The sequence below is a fragment of the Eleutherodactylus coqui genome, chromosome 5 (assembly GCF_035609145.1).
Source record: "Eleutherodactylus coqui strain aEleCoq1 chromosome 5, aEleCoq1.hap1, whole genome shotgun sequence".
In the NCBI taxonomy this organism is placed as follows: Eukaryota; Metazoa; Chordata; class Amphibia; order Anura; family Eleutherodactylidae; genus Eleutherodactylus; species Eleutherodactylus coqui.
Window position 1 is genome coordinate 92,872,075 of NC_089841.1, and position 26,161 is coordinate 92,898,235.

At 42.8% G+C, this 26,161-nt stretch overlaps 1 protein-coding gene across 2 annotated transcripts in view; it reads right to left on the reverse strand.

Moving 5' to 3' along the window:
• IQGAP2 (IQ motif containing GTPase activating protein 2) overlaps positions 1 to 26,161 on the reverse strand; it is a 297,963-nt gene that overhangs the window by 153,305 nt on the left and 118,497 nt on the right. For both annotated transcript variants that reach the window (XM_066602868.1, XM_066602867.1), the window contains exons 3-5: positions 15,598 to 15,754; positions 11,682 to 11,759; positions 8,404 to 8,480 (exon numbers count right to left, since the gene is read on the reverse strand). In XM_066602868.1, coding sequence (XP_066458965.1) covers positions 8,404 to 8,480; positions 11,682 to 11,759; positions 15,598 to 15,754 — 312 coding nt within the window. The remainder of the gene's footprint in view (positions 1 to 8,403; positions 8,481 to 11,681; positions 11,760 to 15,597; positions 15,755 to 26,161) is intronic.

Consider the following 26,161-nt stretch of genomic DNA (forward strand, 5'->3'; position numbering starts at 1 on the left):
ACCCGTATCACATCTTGTATCCAAGCTGGAGGCAGTACAACAGGGTACTAGAGCCTCCATGGCCGCCCAGATCATATCTTACATCCAAGCTAGAGGCGGTACAACAGGGTATTAGAGCCTCCCTTCAAGTGTTCAGTTTCTGCAATAAATTATCCTTTTGCTCAGATATTGTAATAATTTACATATATCAACCCTTAGTATCACACAAAGTTTCATTCGATTTCAATAACTTCTAGGTGCAAGGAGTGTAAAAAGGTCTTGTAGCCAGGCCTATTGTTCTGGTGTTATTTTATTTTAAACATAACGACAATTTCTGCAACAGGAGTGCAGGGACTGTAAGAGAAGAAGTGAGAGGAGCTGCTGCCTGACATATCAAGACAAGAGACACTAGACAGGAGGCCAAAAGGCTGCTGGTGGAGAAGACATAGGAATGCAGCCCCATTTACACGCAATGATTATCGCTCTAAATTCGTTCAAACGATGTCTTTTGAGCGATAATCGTTGCGTGTAAATGCTACCATTGTTTGATTTTCGGCAGATTGATGATTTGTAGTTCAACATAAAAACCATAGTTTGGCTGGCCAGCTGATAGCAGGGACTGCATGCTGCGATTCTCCATGGAAGCGCTGATACATTGTTTTCAGTTGCTGTCCCGCGGGAGAACAATAGGGCTGTATGCAGATAACAGAACACCCGATATTATCTGCATACAGCGAAGGGAGGCTCATTTGCATGCAAATGAAGCTAATAAGCTACTAATGGGCAGTAGTGCCTATTAGTAGTTTACACAAAATGATCGCTCAAACTGTCATTCAAGCTATCTTTTGAACAAATTTTGAGCAATCATCTTTGCATGGAAATGGGGTTTAAGATTGCTTCATCCTGGAGATCAGTAGAGCAGACTGGGACCTCAGAAAAGACAGGGAGAAGCAGAGAGGCACACTCCCGACCTCAAATTTTGACACACCAACCCCCCTCCCCCCCTCCTTCTTCTTCACCCACTTATGGGGTCAGCCTCAGTAAAACCGCTAGGTGTGGACACAGAGAAGGTTAAGACAGAATCCAGTGGTCTGGAAACTTTTAAATTCTGCACCCCAGGAAAACTAAACACTACGCAAAGCACATGACACTTGATATGCTGCAAAATAAATTCAGAACATAGGGTCTCCAGAGTGAATACCATATTAATACTCGCTAATGGGTAACATCTGTTTATGCTGCACCAATGATGTAATATTTGCTAAAATTCCATTTCACTCAATTCCTCGTTCCTCTGGGTTGAGCTGCAAAAACTAGGAAGTCACATAAATCACGCTTCCTCAGTGCTCCTCACTATTGTTCCTACAGAAGCTAAGACTTGCTAAATCCCATATAAAATCAGGTATTTGCTATGGTAATAAAACATGAAAGTGAACATATGCAGAAGCAATTAAAAAGCTTACTTAAAAATAATTTGCGGGAAAGTCTGTTTCAGCAGTGCAAGTGGTCATTCATGGCATAAACTATCCCATAATGCTATTAATATACATTATGTGGATTATGATGGCTTTCAGAATTATTATTTTGTGCAGACAACAGTTACAGTCCACAGTACTTATACGATACAATGCAACTTTTATTTATAGATGTAGGAGGACAGCAATTTACAGAGACTTGAAAAAGTTGCTCACCTCTTTCCCTCCAAAGAACAACATTGAAATGCGCATACACTTTACACAACTTTCAGGAAGATCGGAAATCGCACTTGATTTCCACTCGTGGACATGGAAAAGTAATTTTGCATAGCATGTCAATGGGCAGAATCCAGAAGGTGCCCCGCTCCGGATCCCACAATGCAAATACGCCCGTGCGCCTTGGGCTTAAAACAGGCCCCGTTTCAGAGTGACACTTCCAGCCCTCCAGACATCATACGTTCCACCTCCAATGCGCTGGCCGAGATGGACCACCCCCAAGACCGTCCTCAGCTAATGACCATGAGATAACCTTTCTGCTATATATTACACAGACTGATATGGATCTAAATGAGAAGATTGAGGTAGTAGCACCTGTGAACTTTGTTTTCAAGCTTAACTCCTCAAGACGGGATACTAGCTTTTCTGTGTGGTCCCCAAGCCATTACATGCACAGATAGTCCCAGTTGCGTGGCTGTTGATGCTGCCCTGGGCCAAAACGCAGTACTTGAAGGTCTGACCAGATGCATAGTAGAAAGACATGCTTGAGTCTGGGCTGGCATCAGAGGTGCATAAACGAGGTCTAAGCCGTAGGTCAGGGCAGGCAGCAGACAATGGCAAAGTTCAGAATTCAGAGCGGAGGTCAGGAAGCACAGAATTCAGGATAGTCAGAACTAGCATGGGTGAAACCAGGAGCACACAAGCTGCAGCAGCTACAGGCAGCAGTCTGGGCAGAAGGTAAGAAAGACCATGCACCACGTGAAAAGCACAGCAACCAACTGCAAGCACAGTAGGAGCAGGTGAGTTTTGCATAGAACTAGAAGTAGGGAGGGGAAGTGTCCTTCCAAATGGTTGAGAATATATAGCAACTTTCTACTGCCATGTTGTGTATTGTTGATATTTTGTTGCAGGAGTTGGAGGAAGAATCTGTTTTATCTGAAAGTATAGTTTGTTTTAGACAATGCCCTAACCAATGTGACACTGGGGAGCAACAGACTCCGCCTCCATGACTCTTTGAGAATGTGACGTTAACCAGCACAGGCTACATAAGAGTGCAAGAGCATGACAGCACCGCACAATCATGCGAGTTGTGGCTCGTCTATTTAAGGGAGCGACTTTCCACCAAGGCCTGGTTAGGTGATAGCAAGTGTAGCTAGCAAGAGGGTATACAGTAAAACAAGCCATGGCAGGTGTGACTTAGTTACTCAGGTGAATTAGGGAGTGTCGAAGGCTATTGTGCGCTTATGCTCTTGCTGCAATAATCATGCATTCAAGGCAAATTGTGTGGAGAAGAGGACTGTTGTCAGACTGTGGCCAAGTACAGTCATGAGACATCTAGACTGACCATGAGAGAGTCTGAGACAGTGAGGACAAAAGTACTACACTGACCAGGGTACAGTTGAGGAGTAATCACCTTGAAGACCACTGTAGTTTTGGCCACGTTCAACAGACTTAAGTGTCTCTCCAGCCGGTGAAGATATTGCTGTATTGCATTGCATGGTATTTGCATTAAACGATTGTAGAGGCCAAGTGTTGCAGATATTAAGACTGCTAAAGCCGAAACAGACCAGGAGTCTATCCAGTATGGCTGATTTACGTATAGTTCATCAGTAAAAGTTAACAAGAAAGTTATCCCACTGTTTCCAGTGTGTCCGTCTCTATGACACCATTACTCGTGGGCTGCTGCCTCACCCTTTTGGATTTTCCATACATATGCCTTGTGCTGTCTGGTCAGTGTATTGGATAATTGTATTGGTACATGGCTAAAATTTTATAGGAACTACGGTTAGGGTAGATACTATCTTATGTTGCCGACACCTAGAATATGCCATCACTTCCTAATTCTTGAGGGTTCAGCTGCAGAAACCCTACCAGTGCTTAAAATGAAGAGCCTAAACCACCATCGCCTTTCTTTCAAAGTGGGTGGCCAGGGGTATCACTGAAAATGAGCGATCGATGCAGTGTATTCAACTTCAAAGGAACTGTATTCTGGCAGGTCCTGGCATACTCCGTGGCAAAAAGTGCCAAGGACTTCTGTTCCTACCTTCTTCAGATCAATGGAGGTCTTAACGGTTGGACCCCCTACTGATCAGATTATTACATAGTAATAACATTCGGACCAGTAGGGGCCCAACTTAGTACTATGCCATAACTTTCTAAAATGGGAATACCCCTTCAGAAATATAATGCAGTTTTCTGTTGGTCTAGTATTTTCTAATACATAGTACATGCACTGGTTTGCACATAAGGACTGATGTGGGAGTCCTACAGGAATTGCTGTTATTTATTGCATATCGGGGATCAGTCTGTTTATATTTCAATACATTAGGTAAATATCTGTCAACATAACAAATTAGAAAAGGAAAAGCTTTCTACAGACAGGAAACAGGACGAGGGGGCCAGGAAGTAGATAATGTAAGCCTCTATGTAGCAGATGCCTGGAAGCCTATATTGCAGATTGTGGTCACAGGAAATACAAGGCAGATGTTACAGATTCCGCGTAACGCACTTAAACAAATCACCAATGTCTGTTAAATGAGCAGCAAACAGAGGACTTCTCAAGTCCAGAGAAACCAAGGTTTGACCTTTGATGGCGTGTAACCGCTAAAGTCACGGAAAACGGTCTGCTCTATGTGAAAGCCTATGCACCACTCATATCTGCTCTCGTTCAGGTTGATATAAATCAGGAAAGACTACGTCTAAATTTGTCTGGTTTCAGGCTGGGAAGAAAACCCTTCCAAACAGATGGACTTATGAATAACCCCAAAGGTTAATGCAGCTGTGATTCTCACATCTGTAGCAATCCCTTACATAAAGCCAAAAATCCATGCAGCTGAGCAGTGTACACTTCTCATCACAATGGGCTCTGGACCAAGTCTGTGTACTAATGATAGAGGACGTCTAAAGTTATAGCCATTGATTGCTAAATATCAGACTCCCTATAAAGTTACATTCTGTAACCGGGCCACATGCAGGACTTAATAGGGTTATTTACTAGTATTGTCTAAAAGTTAGACCGTGCAAGATAGACTGTCTGGTGTAAGTGTATACCACCTTTTATTTGGCTTGGTTACACTAAAATTGTGCCTTTTTTTGTACATCTTTTGACTGAAATTTTGGTGCAATGAGACCACATCCCCTTTTCTACAAAACACCCCTTTGTCAGACAAAAAAAAAAAAGTATTTGACATGGTCTAAAACACATAGTAAATATGGCACAAAGCAGGTTTGCCAGTTTCCTGGCACAATGTGTTCCAGAAAACTGTCACATTTTCAATAAATAAGCACCAATGTATTGTATGTAACGCTTAATTGTCAACAAACCAGCGTTTGGCTGAGCTGGGAAAGTGAATTTGGATTCTTACCCTTTAGTTATACAGAATATGTATAATATATGTCCACTCATAACTGCATGTAAGCTGTGTAGTATAATGAAATTGAGACCATTTGTGAAATAATCTAAAAATGTAAAAGAATTCCCGAAATAAGGAATCTGTTCCTCTAAGGCTGCTCTCTCACTGCCGAGAAAAAAAAAAAATATATATCGCATGAGATTTGTGTGTTACAAGATGCACTAATATTACACGAATATGAACTACATTCTTTTGAACGCGGTCATATACAGGAGTTGTTTTTTTTCCCCCCATAACGGTCCAGAAAAATCACGGCATGTCTTATTTTTGGGCATTCCCTCGGAACGCCTCCCCATTGTTATCAATAGGGCCGGAAAACATATTGCACGGTATCTGAGTTGCATGCAAGAAAGGTCATCGTTACTCGTTTAAACTAGACTCGTTCAGTCCTTCATATTTGCTGAGTAAGTGACTGTGCGGGACTGAACGAGCGCTGGTTAAACTGAACGATAAGCAAACTAAGCGAAAATGTTTTTTATGCTGCATAGAAAGAACGAGGAATAAAAGGTGAACGATAAACGTTTGTCGTTGGCTCGGGTTTAGATTGAACACAATTTGTAATAAATCGTTCCATCTAAAAGCACCTTAACTTGTCTATTGCTCAAGGTCAGAGTCTATGCCCTATTATCATATCCTGGTCTATTAGAAGATCCTCTAGTCGGCTCCACTGTTACATTTGCGTGAAAAGAAAAGTAAGGCTCTGATCGCTCTACCGTCATTGGTTCGGCTCCTGACCAGTAGGATGGAACGGTTTTCATACATCTGACAATTCCCATTGACCTATAATGGGGTCTGCCAGGTTTTCATCTAGGTTTGGGTATGCGTCATGTCAACAACAGAGCTGAAGACTAGTAGGGGGCAATTTTTTTTTTTTTTTAAGTTAGCAGTGGACCCCTTATCTAGGGGAGCCCTTAACTGTACAGAGTGCCCAATTGATATATCCACCCCTGATACTGAGCCTTTTTTACAGGGTTACTTTGTAATTAGTGAATACTGCGGCCTCCTCACTGCATACCACGCACAAAACAGCTTCTGGCATACATTATAGTAAGTGGCAGCTGTGCACGGCCACACACCCTTTTTCCCAGCGCCATCCAGTTTTAAAGCCAGCGTAAAAAGGTCGCATCTTAATTTGGGACATTATTCACAGAAAACTGATGCACAATTCTTATTATGTATACCCCATGATTTCTATCCTGTGATAAGGCTGCTCATTATTCCTTTACTGTAACATTACTCTGTAATTATCTATTTGCTGTGGTATATGCTATATGCTTGTCCTGTGACCTCACTCTATACATTATCTTTGTCCATATGTGCATTATCCCAATACTGTGACATCATGACTTGCATGATTACTGAGCTGCCTTTGCTAAATGGGATAATTCCTGTACTGTAACATCACTGTGCATTATCTCTTGAAGGGGTTTTCCAATATAAAAATCATAGTTGCAGTGGAGGGAATGAAATCCAGCCCCTAGAAGAAGTTGTCACTTTGCTGCAAAACTCGGCATGCAGTTACATCTCAGGCAGATATACAAATGATGAGTGTTGTGGGGTGATTAGATGAACAGTCTTGCCACCTGAGGCCCTAAGAGTAGTTTCACCCTTGGCCTATAAAAAGGCTTTCAGAGGCTCCTTGTTTGTAGTGACCTCTCTTTTTGCACTTGTGTAGAACTTGTTGACCACTAGACGTCTCTACGACACAGAGAAGAGATTTAACCAAGTTAATAGATTTGGAGAGGGGAGCATTATTGAAATGCGCAAAGCTGTATGGTCGTATATATAAAATTGCCTGCCACCTGGGACGTTCTGACCAGACTGTTAGGTGTTGGGACCAGTGGATGTGTGAGGGGAGGCACACAAGGCAACCGGGTTCAGGACACCCTCTAAAGACCAACAATAAAAGGATCATCTGATCGCCAGACAAGCACAAGCAGCTTCAACTGTTTCATTGTCTGCCATCCAGAGATAGATGGCACCATCTCTACAGGCACCTGTGTCTGTCAGAACCATTTCCAGGTGCCTGGCTGAAGGACATTTGGTCTCATGGGGCCCATTATGTGTACTGGCCCCTGTTGCCTCAAGGTGTAGTGGTGTTGTGAATGACGAAACTGGACTGCTACGGAGTGTAACAGTGTTGCCATCAGAAATGAATTCAGGTTTAGTTTGGGCACTCATTAATTCTGTGTTTGGGGACCTAGAGGTGAGCGCCTCAAACCTACCTTTACCGTGGAGCGGCACACTGCCCCCCTGCGGATGTGATGGTCTGTGGGGCTATTGCATATGACTGTCTGTCACCCCTAGTAGTGGTACGAGGGACAATGACTGCTGTGTTCCTCTCATGGCGGCTTCCAAGAGGCATTTCCCTGCAGGATAATGCTCGGCGGCACACACAAGGGGGGTCACATAAATGTCTCCACAACACTGTCACACCTTCGTGCTGCCCAGTCACCAGATGTATTGCCAATAGAATATATATGGGGCCATCGAGGACGCCAACTTCAACAGCCTACGAGTTTACATGACCTAGAAGCTCAGTTACAGCAAATGTGGACCGCTATACCGCAGGATACCATATGGAACCTGTAGACCTCCATGCCCGCCCATTTCACATCTTGCATCCAAGCTAGAGGCACTTCTGTATATTAAGAAAACACACACACACACACACACACACTCCACTGTATTTTGCTTGCAATGATCACTTGGTTGTTTACCCACATTACCATTGCAGACAATAAGGATATATTGTGTGAGGTCACGAATTGCATACTCTGGCATCGGCGTGCTGAAACAGTGCTCTGGTGCCACAGTAAGTACATGTCTGAAATGTATTTTGGGGAAATGGGCTCAATAGTTAAAAAAAAAAAAAAAAGTCGGGCAACCCCTTCCCTTTGTAACTATGTTGAGGTACCACTGCATGCATCCCACCCCTGTAGTGTGACATGACTGTGTACATTATCCCTATATTAAATCATCCCTGTATGCATTAGAAGAGACGCAAGATACAGAATGGAGTATTTCTATGCTTTTACGTTTCATTTCAAAGCTACTTGCTGGTAAAGGGGATCATGCTGGAATGAGGCCCCATATTATGTCAATAGGACTGAACGGACACCCTAAACATATATATATTTATATTATATATATAGTATTTTGTGATTAATTTGTATGGTGAAATATATGTTATTGCGCAATACTAATAGAAAGACAGACCATGAATGGGGCAGGATGATATATATATATTTTTTAGGAAATCTAAACATTCCAAATGACGACTTTATTCACATAAGTAAGATGGCAGCCATTATTTTTACCTTAATGCATGGATGCAGTATATAACACGGGGGATGTTTTTCCGATCATAAACATCTGTGGTCTCTGGATAAAAGATCTAAGAATGGAAATCAGATGAGAAGTTTATTGTGATGGACAGAATTTCACTTCAAAAGGCTAGTAGGTACGTTGGGAAATAATGAGTTGCATACTTTAATAAAAATGCAACTTAGGAACTTATTTCTGTTACAATGAACAATAAAATTGTGAAGTGGAATATAACATAATAGACAATATACAGTACAGCGGTAAATAAGATAGTACTAATAATTCATACACTTCAGATAGAGATAAGTCATTCCTATCCTGTATTGCCAGAGGATATACAGAACTTCCTATGTAATCAAGTAAATGTGCGCTTTATTCTATTATTACAATTTCCTAGGAAGTAGTGATCCATTAGCCATAAGACTGTCGGAAAGATCATCTCTAGCTCGGGAGGACCCAGCATATTCATGTATTATAGGAACAGCTCACTGATTACAATGAGAACTGTGTAATGCTTCATTTTCCCTGTGGTGGCGCTGCAGAGGAATTGAACACTTGCTGCAAGGTTTTCCATGAGATTGCAGCTGATTGTTTGAGGTTCAAGTCTCTTTGTTTCTGTGTTGGAGGCTCCGGCGCAAATACAACACAAAATCTCACACAAAATAGTGCAGCATGTTGTGCCATTTCAGCTGGGAAAATGCCAGACTGCATGACAGAAGTCCAATGAACCTCATTATAATCAATGGAGTCTGTGAAGCGCCATTCATCTCTATGATGTGATGGATCCATCTCTGGCTAGCATTAAGTTTTACTCCTATGATAAAAAAAAGAACATGGGATGTCTGAACGTACACCAGGTTGACTCTTTTTACAAGGACTATACGCAAGCATTCCCATTCATTTCCATGGGAATGTGCACACAGTGTTCTGAGAAGGGTCAAGCTTGTTGCGCATGCGCAGACTCCCCAGGGGCCACCGCAGCAACAGGGGAATGGGAGAGTATGGAAAGAGGCTCCTCGGATTCCATGTCTCCAAAACTATATGCACTGTAACTTAGTTTATGGTGCTTATAGTTGATGACAGGTTCCCTTTAATACACAGAGCAGAGGGCAGGTCACAGGGGCAACTCGTATGTAAAAAATGAATAAAATAGATAGAGCAGGCTTTATTAATATCGATATACAGAACAGCTGTGCCTGCACTAGAGAGAACAGTGCAGGCACAGCTGGAGCGCCCTATTCTGCTATTCAGTTAAGCGAAGACTGATTTCTCACCCTGTCTACACCTAACTGAAGAGTGGTTTTGTCCGAAAAATTTACCAAATACTCATAAAATCTATTGTAAAAATTACTTATTCAATATATATTTTTTTAAAGTGTAGTCACTCTTTACATAATTAAGGAATTGGATTTAACAGTAAATAATCTAAGACTATGCATCCTTAATTGAACAGGAACTATTCCAGGAGAGGCAGCTGTAGTGCAAATTATGTTTCGTAATGTTGCCCTTTAAGTCCATCAGCAGAATACAGACAAATCTGCTAGAAAACATCCTGTGACGGCAAACAGGGAAGCCATGAGGAATTTTCCTTTTCCTTGCTCTATTACTGGATCACTCCAGCTCATAAATTAAAAAAATTTGATGTTAGAAATCCACTACAGAATTGCTGCTTATGCAGTCTCCTAATATGCAAGTCTATAGGCACCTTTTTGCTCTCTAACCTTTGCGCCAAGTAGTAGCTACGAAACCTACTGCCAAATTAAAAAGCTAACGTTATTAGCAAATAATACCGTCAGTAATTCCAGCGGGTAACACTACAGCCTCGCCAAGCCAGTAATGCCTGCTTATAAGTTAAGGCCCTTTTACATGGGTTGATTGTTGGTTTGTTTAAAGGGGTTCTGTCATTAAGGGGAAAAAAAACATAAAACTATACTTACCTATTTCCCCCCCAGGCATATTCCTTACGGCATCTTCTCCTTCCCGATCTTCTCCTGGCTCCTGCAGTCCCCCAGGTCACCTCAGCTCCAGCCGGCCGGATCCTCTTCTTCCTGTGACGTAACGTACATTCTCGGCAGTCTCCTTCCTGCAGGTCAGTGTGTGCTATGTCCCTACTGACATTCGTTGCTTAGCAGGAAATGCCGAATCCTATGCTGGGCCATTGCCGCGACCGCGCATGTGCGGTGTCTTGCGGCAATAGTATATGAACACTCGCGGCGAGACATCATGCATACGCAGTCGCGGCAATGGCCCGGCATAGGAGTCATCATTCCGTGCTACATAGTAATGCTAAGTCACTACTGACTGGAGTTCACGGACCTGCAGGAAGCAGAATGCCGCGAACTGACGCTACGTCACAGGAAGAAGAGGATCCGGCCAGCTGGAGGTGGCATGACCCGGGGAGACTGGAAAAGCAGGGGGAAGATCGGCCGGGGGAAGATCGGCCGGGGGAAGATCGGCCGGGGGAAGATCGGCCGGGGGAAGATCGGCCGGGGGAAGATCGGCCGGGGGAAGATCGGCCGGGGGAAGATCGGCCGGGGGAAGATCGGCCGGGGGAAGATCGGCCGGGGGAAGATCGGCCGGGGGAAGATCGGCCGGGGGAAGATCGGCCGGGAGAAGATCGGCCGGGAGAAGATCGGCCGGGAGAAGATCGGCCGGGAGAAGATCGGCCGGGAGAAGATCGGCCGGGAGAAGATCGGCCGGGAGAAGATCGGCCGGGAGAAGATCGGCCGGGAGAAGATCGGCCGGGAGAAGATCGGCCGGGAGAAGATCGGCCGGGAGAAGATCGGCCGGGAGAAGATCGGCAGGGAGAAGATCGGCAGGGAGAAGATGCGGTTAGAAGACTGCCTGGGGAGGAATAGGTAAGTATAGATGATTTTTTTTTTCTAATGACAAAACCCCTTTAATGAATACAGATCTGCAATAAAGCATGTCAATCAGCACTCATTATTGCAGTCTACATGTGGCAAAGGATCAGTAGTATGGGGACAAATGATCATGAATACAATTACTCATCTCCATACAAATCGCATCAGTCACCATCACATTCCCCTGTACCCACGGGTGGGTCAAGGTGTGCTGCCGATGAGTATTTTTTTACCCGCAGGAAAGATCCAAACAGCTGCCAAATGAGCACCTGCTTGTTCATTGGCCAACTACAGATATTTTCACATAGGCCAATGGGTCAGTTCATCCTTGATCGCGGGCCCATGTAAAATGGCCTTTAGTATATATTACATTCCAGATTAGCAATAAATCCTAAATAATCTCTTACCTTAGGAAGTCCAATGGATTCCATTGCCCGTAACCACTGTACTGTATTATCTGTATGCCGAAAATGTAAACCAGAGCGCTGAAAATATCAAACACAGCACAAAATCACTATGTTTTACTCTTTTACTAGTATACAAAAATGCTCATGCTCTTTTTCAATAACAGCAAATTTTTTTTTAGTAATTAGTAGGAATCCATAAACAAGTCACATATGTTTTCTATCCCGTCCAGTCGTGGGGTCTATACACATAAATCACAGCAAGTAACAAAGTGAACCCCATACTGTGTCCAGGATCAGAAAGATTCATCAGAATCCTACCGGATCCTCTAGTAGGTATAGGCTCCGATACAACTGGGCTTAAGAGGTCTGCAAAGACAACCCCATATGGAGGAGACTTTGGATTCAATCACTTGTCACTGGTGCAAACTTGGAATAAAAAGATTCAGGGTTCCCTTATTAAGGATATATTGTCCGTGTTCAATAATAAGTTTTACATGTCTTGTATAAATGGAGGATGGGCCTATGAAGCACTAGTCAGATACTTGGTGTACCTAGGAAGCTGCAGCCTCTGCATCGAATTATTGAGATTTAGAGCACGTTAGGTAACAGCCAGTTGTATGTCATGGAAGTAGGTCAGCTACTCCTGGCACGGACATCGCTCGGTGACAAAGGCAGCTACAAAATGTCAATTTTTGGAGAGAATAATCATGCTGGCTCGGTTACAAGAAACAATTCTGTATTTATCTCTGGAGTAGCTGTCTAGACAATGCTTCAGATGGACAGACCTGTCAGCTCAGCAGTGTTATTTACAGTCACACACTTCAGATTCGCCATCTAGCTTCAGACACTGTAGTTTAGCTTTTACAGTCAACTTAAATGTAAGCGAGGAAATGGACCGCCAAATGATAGACTACCAATGACAAACCTCATATTTACCTAGCAGCAATCATAGCAACTAGCAATACTGTATTTTAATGCACAGTTCTAACAACCAGTGTGATACATGACAACACCCCAATCATTGTTGAAGACATTTTTATGACTCTTGTTTTGGAGCAGGTCTCTAAAAGGAGCACGTCTGAGAGTAGTCACAAAATGCTTGAAAATAAAGATAGGATTAGGCCGGTTTTGGGTCAAACGTCGCCAAAAGTTAAGTGCAAACCCGAACCTTTGATGGTTCATCTCGGCCACGAAAATAAGAACTCGTTTTGTAACCTTCTTCCCTTTAAAAAAAAAAAAAAAAAGGAAGAGAGAAAAGTGGAGAGAAGTCAGACAGAAAGGCCATGCTCACACAGCCATATGCAAAATCCGCTTTCAGAGGCCCTCAGCGGATTCCAGCTGTAAGCCCGGCCGTGATCCTGTGTATGATCACGTTATGTACTGCGTATGACCGCGTACTTATGTAGGCGGTCATGCGTAGTACATTTTATTTTCCGTTTGTTTATATTTCCAGCACCATCACTTAACGTAATGTAATTGCGTATGGGCTGTGGGTATATCCGCAACCATAGAGAATAATGGCTCTATGGTGTGGATTCTTCAGTAAAATAGAACATGCTGCATTCTATTTTCCGCAAATGGATTACACAATTCCAACCTGCTAATGTGAGCGGAATTGTGTAATTCAATTCATTTGATTGATCTGCATATTACTGCCGATCAAACGCTTATGGAATCTGCAATTCCGATCCAGTTGTGTGAGACTGGTCATAAAAGGAGAAGGCAGTCCGATAAAGGAGAGAAGGCAGACCGATAAAGGGGAAATCTTTTCCCTTATTCTTTCTTTCTCTCCTTAATTAATTTTGCCTTAAAAACAACTCAAGAGTACTATGATACACTCCTAGGTCACCTAGGAGTGTTATACAGGGCTTTTACATCTCTAGACATTTTAGGGGTACTGGTGAAGTTCCAGTTCAAATTAAACTAATTCAGACCAAAAACTTTTAGCCCAAATTCGGTGAACTGAACTTTTGAAAAGTTCACTCATCACTAGATATGATCCTTTCTTGGTGTAAAATAATGTGGCAAAGGACTCCAGATATGAGGTCACTTAAAAGGAATACTCCAGTCAGAAGCTAGATTAGATGGGGGTAAACATGGAGCTCTGATTGCTGGGACCTTCACCCATTTTTAGAAAAGAGGACAATGCTGCCCCATCCTCCCAGCCTCCAAACTGCAGATAGGAGGAATTTGAATGGAGCGGCATGTTTTTTTTCTTGCACCACACTTTGACCCCTTTCCCTTCACCTTTGGTGGATGATTTTGGAGTCATTAGATTTGTTAAATCCTCACCACCGCCAGGCTAGGTCAAAGTTCCTACGTTAAGTCTAGCGGCGCGGTTGTGCTTCAGCCAACAGTGCCTCTAGGGAGAGTCAAGCATTGCTAAGCGACGTTCCTATCAAGCGCTTACCAGTTTGACTGTCGCCATGTCCCCAAAACGTGGAAGACCAAGCAGTGAACGGCGAACAGTTCAAACTGAAACCTCGGCTTGACAGTTCTTAAATCATCTACAACCATTCTTCCAAACATTTTATGTTTGCATAGCGAACATCAGGTCAATCTAGTCTTACAACACTACTGATATAATTATTCAGTGTTGTAGCATGTCAGTTGGGGCTGAAGAAAACCCAGAGCAACATTGCTAAAATCAATTAAAATGCCCAGTAATTCATGAAAACTATATCCCAACACACAATTGGCTATGAAAGTGTTAAGGTGATTAAACTATATGTGTGATGTATAATGTTGGTATTCTCTACTCCAGCAGCATTCCTAGTACCTGGCACTAGGGGCAGATGCCATAGGTCTTTTGCCCTGGTTCTCTTGTTGCAAGCACAGATATTCATTTTATTTATGTCCGGGCCCTCTGCCAGTGCCCCTAGTATCTTTAGAGTCTAGCAACACTTAGGCCACTCTCTCACACCTCTTCGGTAAAATGTGGTGTTTCAAACACCGCATTTTACCACGATTTTGATCAGTGTTTTCTACAGCGCTTTTTGACGTACATACCATCATTGTGATAGGTAAGGGAGTGCATAAAAAAATATGCAAAAACACACAAAGATAGAGCAGACAGTGCTCAAAAATCGTGGCATTTTTAACCTGTTCGAGCGCAGGTCTGCGAGGTCCCATTGAAATGGGAGCGTTGTACCGTGATTAGCCCGGCGTATCACGCTAAAAAGCGCAAGTGTGAGAATGGCCTTACACCTCACACAGTAGAAAACTCAAAAGAGGAATAGTAGGTTGCACAAAATTAGAAGAAAATGGCTGCCTCTTCTAAATACCGTGCCACACCTGTCCACAGGTTGTGAATGGTAGTGCAGCTTGCACCTTAATCCCATTCATTTCAACATACAGACATCTGTAGCACTATGTCTAGAAGAAAGCAGATATGTTTTCTCATCCTATACTCTAAGACTTCGTTCACATAAGCATTGGAGGCTCCATTCAAATCCTGGATGAAATAGTGCAGCATGCTGTACTACTCCATTCGGGAAAATAATGGATAGCATGTCGAAATACGAACAGACCCCATGGTAATCGGTTGGATGCTTGGTGTTCTTAGTTTAGGTCATGAAACTGATCTGTTCAGACACAAGATTCGGTTTTCCTGCTCCCATAACAGAGCGGGAGAACGAAAACTCCAACGTTGGTGTCAACAAACCCCAAGTGATGGGATATTCCTAATGATCAAACAGGCCAGAAAAAAATATTCTGAACGTCAACTTTACCAATGTGGAAGTCCACTTGTGCTACAACTGTATTAGTGACGATGCAAAATTGGAACCCTAGTTTTTTTCAGCTGTGGTCAGTCTTTGGCAATCAATTTTTTAATATACCTTCTTATTTAGCTTCATAATGTAGGGTCAAAAACACACCTGCAAAACAGTAATACTATAAAAGCTGAAGAACAAACCTTAAACCTTGTCTGCTCCACATCATAAATCTTTTTTTCAGATATCAATTTTGGAGCAAAAAAACGGCCTAACTTTGCCAAATAAACTCCATTGCGTAATCCTTCTTCCAATTCTGTAGTTGGCGGCAATTCTTCAACGAGACAGGCTTCCATCCACCTGCAAACAAGTAACAAAAAAAGATTTTGGCACGTGGAACGAACCCATTGAAGAGACCATTTCATCAGTCACACATTTTCATACATTCACCTATAAATCCAGATCCAGCTGTGAGATATGCAACACATTTGTTTGGGGGCAGTTGTCGAAATGATACAAGTAGGGAATTACTCTACACATGTATTCAATATAGACCTTGTGGGAGCCAAGTATTTACAGGTGAAACACAGTGCATAGATCTTCTAAATGTGAACAAGATAAGTATTGTAGATGAAGATATTGCATTCCTCATCAGGTTACAGCTATGATAGATGGCTTCTTCATGTTCTGGGCAGCAGTACATGGAGAAGCTTTAACAATGTTTGCTATGTGTTAAAATAGCAATAGCTTTTCAATGGACTATGATAAGTAGTTGCTGAAAGTTAGTGAGGTTAAACTTTGCTACATCTGTACTTGTAACATCTGGCAGATCTACTTTCTTGACAAATCTTATTGACCTGTAATGGGGTCCATCAGAAATGTTATTACACAGTTCTTGCTGTTAAGCATACCTAAAACCACTAGTGTAAGACAAAGAACACAGCCTAATAGTTCTGTTCTTTAGATGTGCACGTTATCATATATTATAAAACTATCCAACGTATTGCTGTATTACATTTCATAATGTCTCCACCAGGTTTCTATTTTTCCCTCTGAAATTACTGGATATTTTACAAGAGTACCACACATAAACAGGATGTGCTGACTACACAAGTGTGGGACTTTATTAGAAACCTCCAAAGAGAAGAGGAAAAGGGAGAAGAAGAAAAAGAACACTACATAATTCATCTGAATAGGTTTGTTTTGGCGGCAATCGTATGGATTTCTGATAGACAATTAGATAAATGGGATAGTTGCAGAATTTTTTGCAACACATCTGCTAACTATACCAGAGCCCATTCTATCAAGTGAGAACCATAAAAAGAAAAAAAAAAGAAAAGAATCCCCCCCCATCCCTGTAAGCCATTCTACTGCTCATATTACAAAAAAGCTTGGTATAGGGACAGGGATGGAGCTTATTGATTCTCAGTAAGCTCTAGGTTCTGCCTCTCAATGGCTGACAAACACCAATCACGAAGAAAACCATGGAAAAATAGATAATCTGTAAGAGAATATCATATTAAAATCAACCAAAAAAGTTATGAAAAAACAAAAAGGACAAATACAGCCAAGAAAAAAAATAACCTAACCAAAAGGGAAAAAGCATAACACAGCATTTATCACATTCAGCAAATACCAGAATTAGGTATGAATTTAACATACGAGGGGGAAGTCAAAAATTATTCACACACTGGGTGTAAAATGTATTTTAATCAACTTTCAGAAAAGACAAATGCACTATTTTTTGACATAATCTCCCTGCTTTTCAATACATTTTGTTCATCTTCAACATGCTTTGGTATTGCCTTATTAAAAAATGTTGTAGGTTGGGCCATTACCCACAAATGCACCGCTATCTTCACCTCTTCATCAGACATGAATCTTCATCCTCACAGGGATTCTTTCATGGGATCATACAGGTAATAGTGCTTTGGGACAAGATCAGGACTATAGGGAGGATGCTTTAACATCTCAAGACACAGTCTTTGGAGAATGTCGACAGTACGGGCATTGGGACTACACAGTGTATAAACTTATTGATTGCTGAAAACACACAAATTTCGCTTGGGCACTTTCTCAAGGAGATAGCAGGGACCAAAAACAACAAGTATTTAATCCCCAGGGGTGATTAAATTAAGAAATATCAAACACCTGCATTGGCAGTTCCCAGGCATCACATCAGCAGTATGAATCATGTGACCAGTAGTTATGTGATTGCATGGGCAAAGGAAACAATGAAACCACAATGAAACAATGGGCGCCATCTTGGAAAATGGAAACAAAAATGAGTGGGAGTAAACAGAATAAGAAAGATTGCGTCTGAAGCTTGAAAAATTGAGAAACTAATTGCAAAATAAGGAAAAATAAAACACTGGAGGCGTGAAAAGAATATGACTAATAGAATCAAATAAAAGCAGCAGAAAAAAGAATTAATACAATGATGAAGAAAAAAAATGATATACTATATAATGAGCTAACAAAAAGTTTAAAAAACATCAAAGTCGTGACTAAAGGTATAAATGAGGAACAATATGATACACGGTGTCACGGAAGAGGATTTGCGCAAATGCGAAAACTTTAAACCAATGCTTAAAAAAAATTATTCCTGTGCCAACATCTTGCTTCCAGATGGCGGTTTTCAGAGTTGCAACTTGCAAGATCCTGTATTTCAGAGAAACCAGTAATGGCATTTCCCAGGCATCTCGTCAGTAGAATGGGTGCAGCCATAATGAATAATGTGATCGCATGAACAAAGGAAACTCAATGAAACCAATCTCAAAGACTGAGATCTGTCAGCAAGATCTGCTGTACAAGTGACAGCTTTTCCTGCAGCTTCCAAGACTCAACTAAGTTCAGTCTTCATGCTCTGTTCGGGGAGCAGAAAAGGGGAATCCCTGTGGCCGAAAAGGGATTATGACGGAACCGAACAGTGCTGAATGGACCCCATTAACTATAATGGGGTCCATTCGGTTTCTGATTAGCATTTTACCGGAAGAAAAAGCACTATTTCTTCCGGTATTTTGTTCCCAGATCTGCGATGGAACCTCCGAACAGAGGTTGCAGCACAGATGTGAACCTTACCTGCGGTACCCTGGTTGTTTGAAAAGTGTATTGTATAAAGCAAGTTGTGTATCACACACGTAGCAAAAGAAAAACTAACACCAGCATAAGACCGCTGAGCTTCCACATAGGTTGAAAAACTTTTATAAAGATTTCTCCATTAGAAACAAGATTAACTAGCAGTTGTCTTTTCTGATACATGCGAGTTTTAGGACCCGGAAATAAAGGTACCTTTACCTAGGACAACTGTCAGGCGCATAAGCACCAAACCGACCATAACGTCTCTGCTTTCATACAGGAGAGATAGTTGTTCGGCGAATGGAGTTGGAGCGGGCCAGAGATCTCTTCCAGCTGCGGCCTCCATTCATTGCAAACAGGCAGTTTCACAGATGAACAACTGCCTGTTTACCCGAGCTAATAGTCATTTGATTTTCAGGTGAACGATTCCGACAAGTGGGGGATTTTTTGCTCCGTGCCCTGTTGGTGCCTGTGTGTACATGGGACAACTACTGCCCAAATTAACTGCTTTCAGTGATTTGGGAAATGACTGCAGTGGTCAAAAATGCTAACTTTATTTGGGAAAGGTTTTATCGCAATCCCCAAAGGGGTATTTCTAAAGCTCAATTTAGACAGGATGAATGTCGGGCAAACGATGCCCAACACTCGTTCCCGCACATACTAGCTCTCGTGCTGATGTACAGGAGCCAGTATTGCTGGCTCACAGCGGGTGGCTGCAGGAGACTGGTCTCCTCTCGCTCCCCCGCCCCTCTCCATTGCGGCTGTTCAGTACTTAACGGCTGCTATTTACAATGAGCGATCAGCTGATCGCCCATCGTCTATGCTGCATACACGATGGACGATAAGTGATCGTTCAGTGTAAATAGCAGCTGTTCAGTACTGAACTGCTGCGTTATGTCAATGGAGAGGTGTGGGGGAGCGAGAGGAGAGAAATCTCCTGCAATGCCCCGCCCCCCCTGCTGGCCGCTCTGTGAGTGAGCCAGCGCTTCTAGCTCCCGTTCAAGAGCATGGGAGCAAGGACACACAGGAACGAGTGTCGGGCATTGTTTGCCCGACATTCGTCCTGTCTAAATGGAGCTTTAGACCTTGTACAAAGAAAAAAAAAAAGAAAACAATTGTGCGGTTCACAGTGACCAGGATTGTGTTTGATTCGCTTAAGATTGATTGGATTTGATTTGCTTGAGAACATCATACCTGTAATCTTATAAATTGTCATTGACAACTTCCTTCTTTTTTCATAATACACTGACAAGCCTTCGGTTAGAAGGCACCCTGTATGGGATGTTTTTTTTGGCTCCCCCCTCCTCTTCCCCCGTAATGGAACATAGGAAATCTATTTTATCTCATCTAGCTCACTGATAGGCAGTCTGCCTTCATTTTGCTTGTACAGAAAGCAGCAAGATAACTGCACAACCACACTAGGACAGCTGAGTGAATAAACACTGTACCAAAACCAAGCTGATAAATACAGTACCAGAACCCAGCTCAGCGCATAAATACAGCACCAGAACAAAGTTAATTATGTAAATACAGAACTTGAATCAAGTGTAACAAATACAGCAGAAAGTCTAAGCTCCGCACATAAATTCAGCACCAGAACCAAGCTCAGTACATATATATACACAGCACCATAATCAAAGCTCAGTACATACATACAGCACCAGAACCAAGCTCATTGCATAAATTTAGCACCAAAACCAAAGTCCTAGCATAGATACAATACCAGAATGAAGCTCATAACAGAAAAGAGTAGCAGAACTAAGTGAAGCGGGGACATCAATGGGCTGACAGTGGCACCTGGGAACATCAGAGGGGATGAAATCTCCAGAGCCAGGAGGAAGATGATTCATGAAGCTCCACAAGATAGTGCATCTGGCCAAAGATGATCATCTGGCCAGGCAGACCCAAGGAGCGAGATCACCCCCCAACCTACATCAACCTGGTGCTCCCCCTATAAGCCGGTAGCTGGCACCCTGTACAACATGCTGACATAGAGCAAAGGTGTAAAACTATGTGTTGTAAAGGCCAGCTTATGTGGTAAAATAGTGTTAAAAATCTTTAGCAGAGGAGAGAGGCAAAACTGAAGAATTGATTGTACTAGTTATATACTCAGTCCTTCAAATAGATCAATGCTGTAATATACTGGAACGTCTAGCAACATCTCACACCACAAGAGAAAAGTTTTATTGGGAATTCAATAATAATGGCCTTAGGATAGGCCTTCAATAACAAATCAATGGGCGTCTAACTCCCAGCACCCCACTTGGGCAACACTGCTAGCACAAACCTTTGGTAGTGACTGTCCGGTATCCAATTCAAATCCCTTTAAATTACTCTATAGTGTGCACAGAGCAAGTTGATACACGCCAGAAAAGCAGCCGTCGTAAAGGGAAATAACCACAAAATTCTCGTGATCTTGCACTTTTGCACTTCACTAGATGTTCTTGACTAGAGATGAGCGAGCATACTCGCTAAGGACAATTGCTCGATCGAGCATTGTCCTTAGCGAGTATCTCCCCGCTCGTCTCTTAAGATTCGGCTGCCGACGCGGGTGACAGGTGAGTTGCAGCAGTCAGCAGCGAAGCGCTCTCCCCCGCAGCTCCCTGCCCGCCGCCGGCACCCGAATCTTTGCTCCCGAGCGGGCAGGTACTCGCTAAGGGCAATGCTCGATCGAGCAATTGCCCTTAGCGAGTATGCTCACTCATCTCTATTCTTGACTTGAATGTAACATACAGACAAGAAACACATGGACTCACTTTAAAAGTTTCTATGCAGCACAAGCAAAGTTGGACCTTCTATCCATTGTTCATAAAAACATTTCTGCTCCGATGGCAATATAATAAGACAAGGCGGTGGATAGGAATACAAAGTGATGACTGAAAAGTGTTTACTTCAAGAGAATTTCTGAAAAAAACATGAACTACAGTATTTTATAATATTCTTCTAAAGTTAGCAGATGGTGAAACAAACCAAGGAGGTATCTATAATAGCATCCTACCCTCCTCTCCATATGGAGAACAGATACTGGGAGTTTTGTATGTTCCTGTCAACGCATTATAAGAAGAACATTGCAGAATTAAAGCTGTACTGCAATTTCTGGGTAATGGAAATAGATTGCAATGTATATTCTAACTCACCATTTAATTGAACTGTAAGGACTTGTTCACATATGTATCAGAGGTTCCATTCGGAGCCTCCATTGCAGATTTCCATTACAATTAAGGACAAAATAGTGCTTCATGCAGTGCTATTTTGTCTGGAAAAATACTGGATTGTGTATCAGAAGCTGGACGAATCTCATTAAAGTCAATGGGGTCCTTTCGGCACCATTGGGTTTCATCATAAGAACCATCCATTCTTGCCATGGATTCGGTTTTCTGTTGTTGTGATGGAACAGAGAGATAAAACAAACATTACTGCTAGAAAATGCCTCTTGGATGCCCCGCCATGAGAGGTAACACATGTGGCTGCAGGAAGTCACATATCGCTGAGCTGTCATTGTCCCTCGTACCACTACTAGGGGTGACTGGCTGTTGTATGTGATGCCCCCTAGACCATCACACCAGTAGGGAGTGGCAGTGTGCTGCTCCACAGCAAAGACAGGTGTGAGGTGCTCACCCCTTGGTCTGAAGACACAAACAAGGCTGTCATCAGTGCCCAAACTAAACCTGGATTAGTCGCTAAAGACAACCCGGTTCCACGCCACAGCAGTCAAGTTTCATCATTCCCGACACCATTGCAAATGAAGGCGAAGGTGGGTGTCAAGGGCATTATAAGTAATATGTGCCGTGAGCAGAGGCGTAACTTGAAGCTCCCGGGCCCCGATGCAAAACTTGTAACAGGGCCCCCTATAATGCTTTACTCATAGTACTAGGTTCCCTATATGGAGAAGAGAGGTCTTATGGGCTCCCTAAGGCTCCTGGGCCCGGGTGCAACGCATCTCCTGCATCCTCTATAGTTACGCTCCTGGCCGTGAGACAAAATGTGCCTTCAACCAAATGCCTGAAAATGGTTCCGACAGTCAAGAGGCCTGTAATGATGGTGCCACATGTCTCTGGATGGCGGACAACAAAATATTTGGAGCTGCTTGTGCTTCTGGGAGGATCAGACAATCCACTCTATTGGTGGTCTGTCGAGGGAATCCTGTGTTCATCCACTGGTCTCAACGGCAGTATTCCATATATTACTACTTTGGAAAATACTTTGGATTTCAGCAGTCAGAACAAAGCAAGAGCCAATCTGGACACTATCATCATTATTAGGCCCAATATCCACGGGTGGATTTGATTTGTGGAATCTGCACGGATCACCCGCTTGGAAGATCCGCAATTCAAAAGGGAAGCATTGGCATCTGCAATCGAATTTAAGCATGCAGATTTGACTTGCGGACCATTTGGTGTGCAAATTAAATCAAAGCATGCTCCATTTCAGTGCAGATTCCGTGCGGACGGGATCAATAGAAGTCAATGGGTGCGGACCGTCCGCAGTGCATCTGCAAATACAATTGCGGATGCACTGCAGATTTGAAGTTTAATATCAATTAGGGAGGTGATCCGCAGTGCATCTGCGTGGCAAAACCAATACATCCACGATCTCCTGCCAATGGTTTCCACAGGTCTCCCACTGCGGAAATCCGATCCGCCCGTGGACATGAGGCCTTATAGCAGAGAAAAAAAAGATGGCTCAGCTCCAAATTTGACCAAGACCTGTGATGTAAGATCAGGCCTGTCATCAACCATGGTGAGATAAATTTTGTAATGCCCAGTATGGTAGTCAAAACCCCTTTTCGCCTTCAAAAAAGTCATTATTCAGTACATTTACTACATTTGGCTTGACTCTTCCTAATAGCTCCTCACAATCTTCCGGATATATAGCAATTACATTACGGTTGCCTTTATAACACCAAAAACATGGCAAAAAGAAAGCAAGATTACATAGTACAGCCTACATGAAAACACCCGGTTCTATTAATATATGGGGTTCAGACAGGATTATACTACATGAATGCAGAAGGTTATTCTACATTCATTCCTCCCGCAGTAGAACAATTACGACGGTTACAAATCATTCGAGCAGCTGAAGTAGATCTTCGGTTTTCTTTGTTCGGATGAGTGTGTTGTATATATATCAACTCTTATCAAGCCAATCTGAACCGTACGCTGCGGCATAAGCCACTTTATTACTGCAGACACATCACAATGTTTGTACAGATTCAAGTACTTCACTACAAAATAAACATTGCTTTATGCTAAGGATTTTCCCTTCCTCACAAAAGCCCAGATGGTTGCCAATTATGGAATTGTGTCACTTTAGTTCTCACCAAGGACAGACAAATGAGAAGACAAAAAATGCAAAAAAGTGTATTGTACCCAAAGATGTATTGTAGCACCACACTAAAGGTACTGACTGACAACCGTAACGGCAACTATCACTCCAGCGCTTTCCACAGGGGATCTAGTTATTCCAACCCACCCACCTCCATTTACAGTAAACAGGATTTGCTTAAAAGGGGTTTTCTAGTCAACTACTATTGATGACCTATCATCAAGATAGGTCAGTAATAGTTAAATCGGCCCGTGGTCCGCCGCTTGGGACCTTCACCGATCAGCTGTCAGTGCAGCGATAACAGAGGTCGGAGCAGAAGCCTCCACGCCGACCTCCCATGAAGTGGCCTGAGTTTGTGTAGTAACCTGAAGTCTATGTTTCTGGCTCCTCCATAAACGTTGTACACGTCCTGTCTTCTGTGTAGATGCACTGTGTAAACTGTCTAGTCTCGTTATGTGTATTGCACAGCTGCAGCATATGAGAGGTTAAGGTCAGCTGCGTCCGCCTGCGACGGGGCCGCCCAAGTCTGAGAGCAGGGAGCCTCCTACCACACCGGCATGGGTACAGCTCCGACGCATGTGGGACCCGGATAGTTTTTCCTACACCAACCAGGTGGACCATGGACTCAGAAAGCGAGGAACTACAAGAAATCTTGGTTTCCAGTCTGGTCCGTCTGCAGGACCATTTTCAATATTAGAACTCTTTGCGCAAGACACATTTGTTTCCCCTTTAAGCCCCTTTTATTAAAAAAAAGAAAGGACTGCAAAGTTATTTCATACATTTTCCCTTTTAATAGTCTGCTTCTATTACTATATTTCATATGGAAATTGTTTTGTTGTTATGCAACATTTTGTTCAAGTACCGTGCAAGAGGAAATAGTTTAAATAGGTTTAGTACCGTAGTTTAAAGTAAAATTGTTTAGTCCCACTACAAACACACTTGTATGAATGGTATGCATGATTTTAGGTCTATGACTGGAGGTTTCTGTTCCCCAGGTCGCGTGCCAGTGTCAGTCCACCGTCCTAGTCTGTCTCAGTAGGCGGGGCATCCCTGTTACCTTATCTCTTTAGTCCCAGACAGGGGGGTATGGACTTAAGCTTCCACACGTCATGGAGTCTTGTACTTTTTCAAGGAGAGTGATGATCATTCCACTCGTCTCTTATTTTTCTTGCCGGTCACCCTTCTCTATTTTGAAGTTTAGCATCAGCAATGTATTCTCTTTTGTCTGAGGAAATGATGTTCATTCCACTTATCTCATTTCTTTTGTCTGTGGGGAGAAGAGTCATGTATGTGCCCCATAGCTATACTAGTGCATCCTGAATTCTGTTCAGCCTAGTATAATCTTCTCATGGTTAGGCTAAACCATGTTCCTCCACTCTGTCACAACAATGCTTTACCTCAGAAAGTGACATTCACAAGGTAGTCACAGAACACCAATAATGGGTTAAGGTTTTCACATAATAATTGGGGGGTAGGAGCTGTGTTTACAGGTTTGGCCTTGCACACCCTGTGACTGAGCAGAGGTCCTGAAAGTGAATTGGAGTAGAACATTGAGATATTCCTTCTCCGGAAAATACACTCTGCTTTAGCGGTGCCAAGGTCGGTTTATTTTAAGTAAAGTATCCCGAAGTCTATGTTTCTGGCCCCTCCATAAATGTCATACGTCATGTCCTTTGTGTAGATGCACTGTGCCAAGTCTCTTGTTATGTGTATTTCACAGCATATGAGAGGTTAATGTCTGAATGTGACTGGGGTATGTCTGGAAAAGTATCAATTTATGTCCAGTCACGTGGTATGCTAGACACTATAAGTATGAGTGTTTGAGAGCAAGGTGTGGTCTTCTTCAGTCAGTCCATCATCTTCATCAGTAGAGAGCGGAGTGGAGTGCCGGCCACATGGGGTACCTTCAACCCTCATGTGGCGGAGAGTGATGAAGAAAGAGAGGTATCCTGAGGTCCCCAATGCCAGGAACCATTTGTGAAACAGAGAGTGAGACAGAAGAGAGGAGTCTGCCATGCAGAGATTCAAGTCCTGAGTCAAGTGAGTGTCTGTGGAGTGATCCTACCCCCATCCTCCTCTAGAGAGTTCCCTTTCCAGAATCACAAGCGATTTTCCACTCATGGACATTTGGGCTGCATTACCTGCGTGCGGATTATCACTGCGGGAAAATCACCTGTGGACAGGAAGCCTTATTAGGGGCTGCTTATAGCTGCCATTTTCTAGTAATCAATCACAGCTACATCTCTAAATCACTGAACTCACAGAATATAGGCGGTTGTGAACACCATCTGTATTACGGTCGAAACTTCGAGGCCCAATGAAAAATCTTTAACAGCCCCCCACCTACCATGTGTTATTTATAAT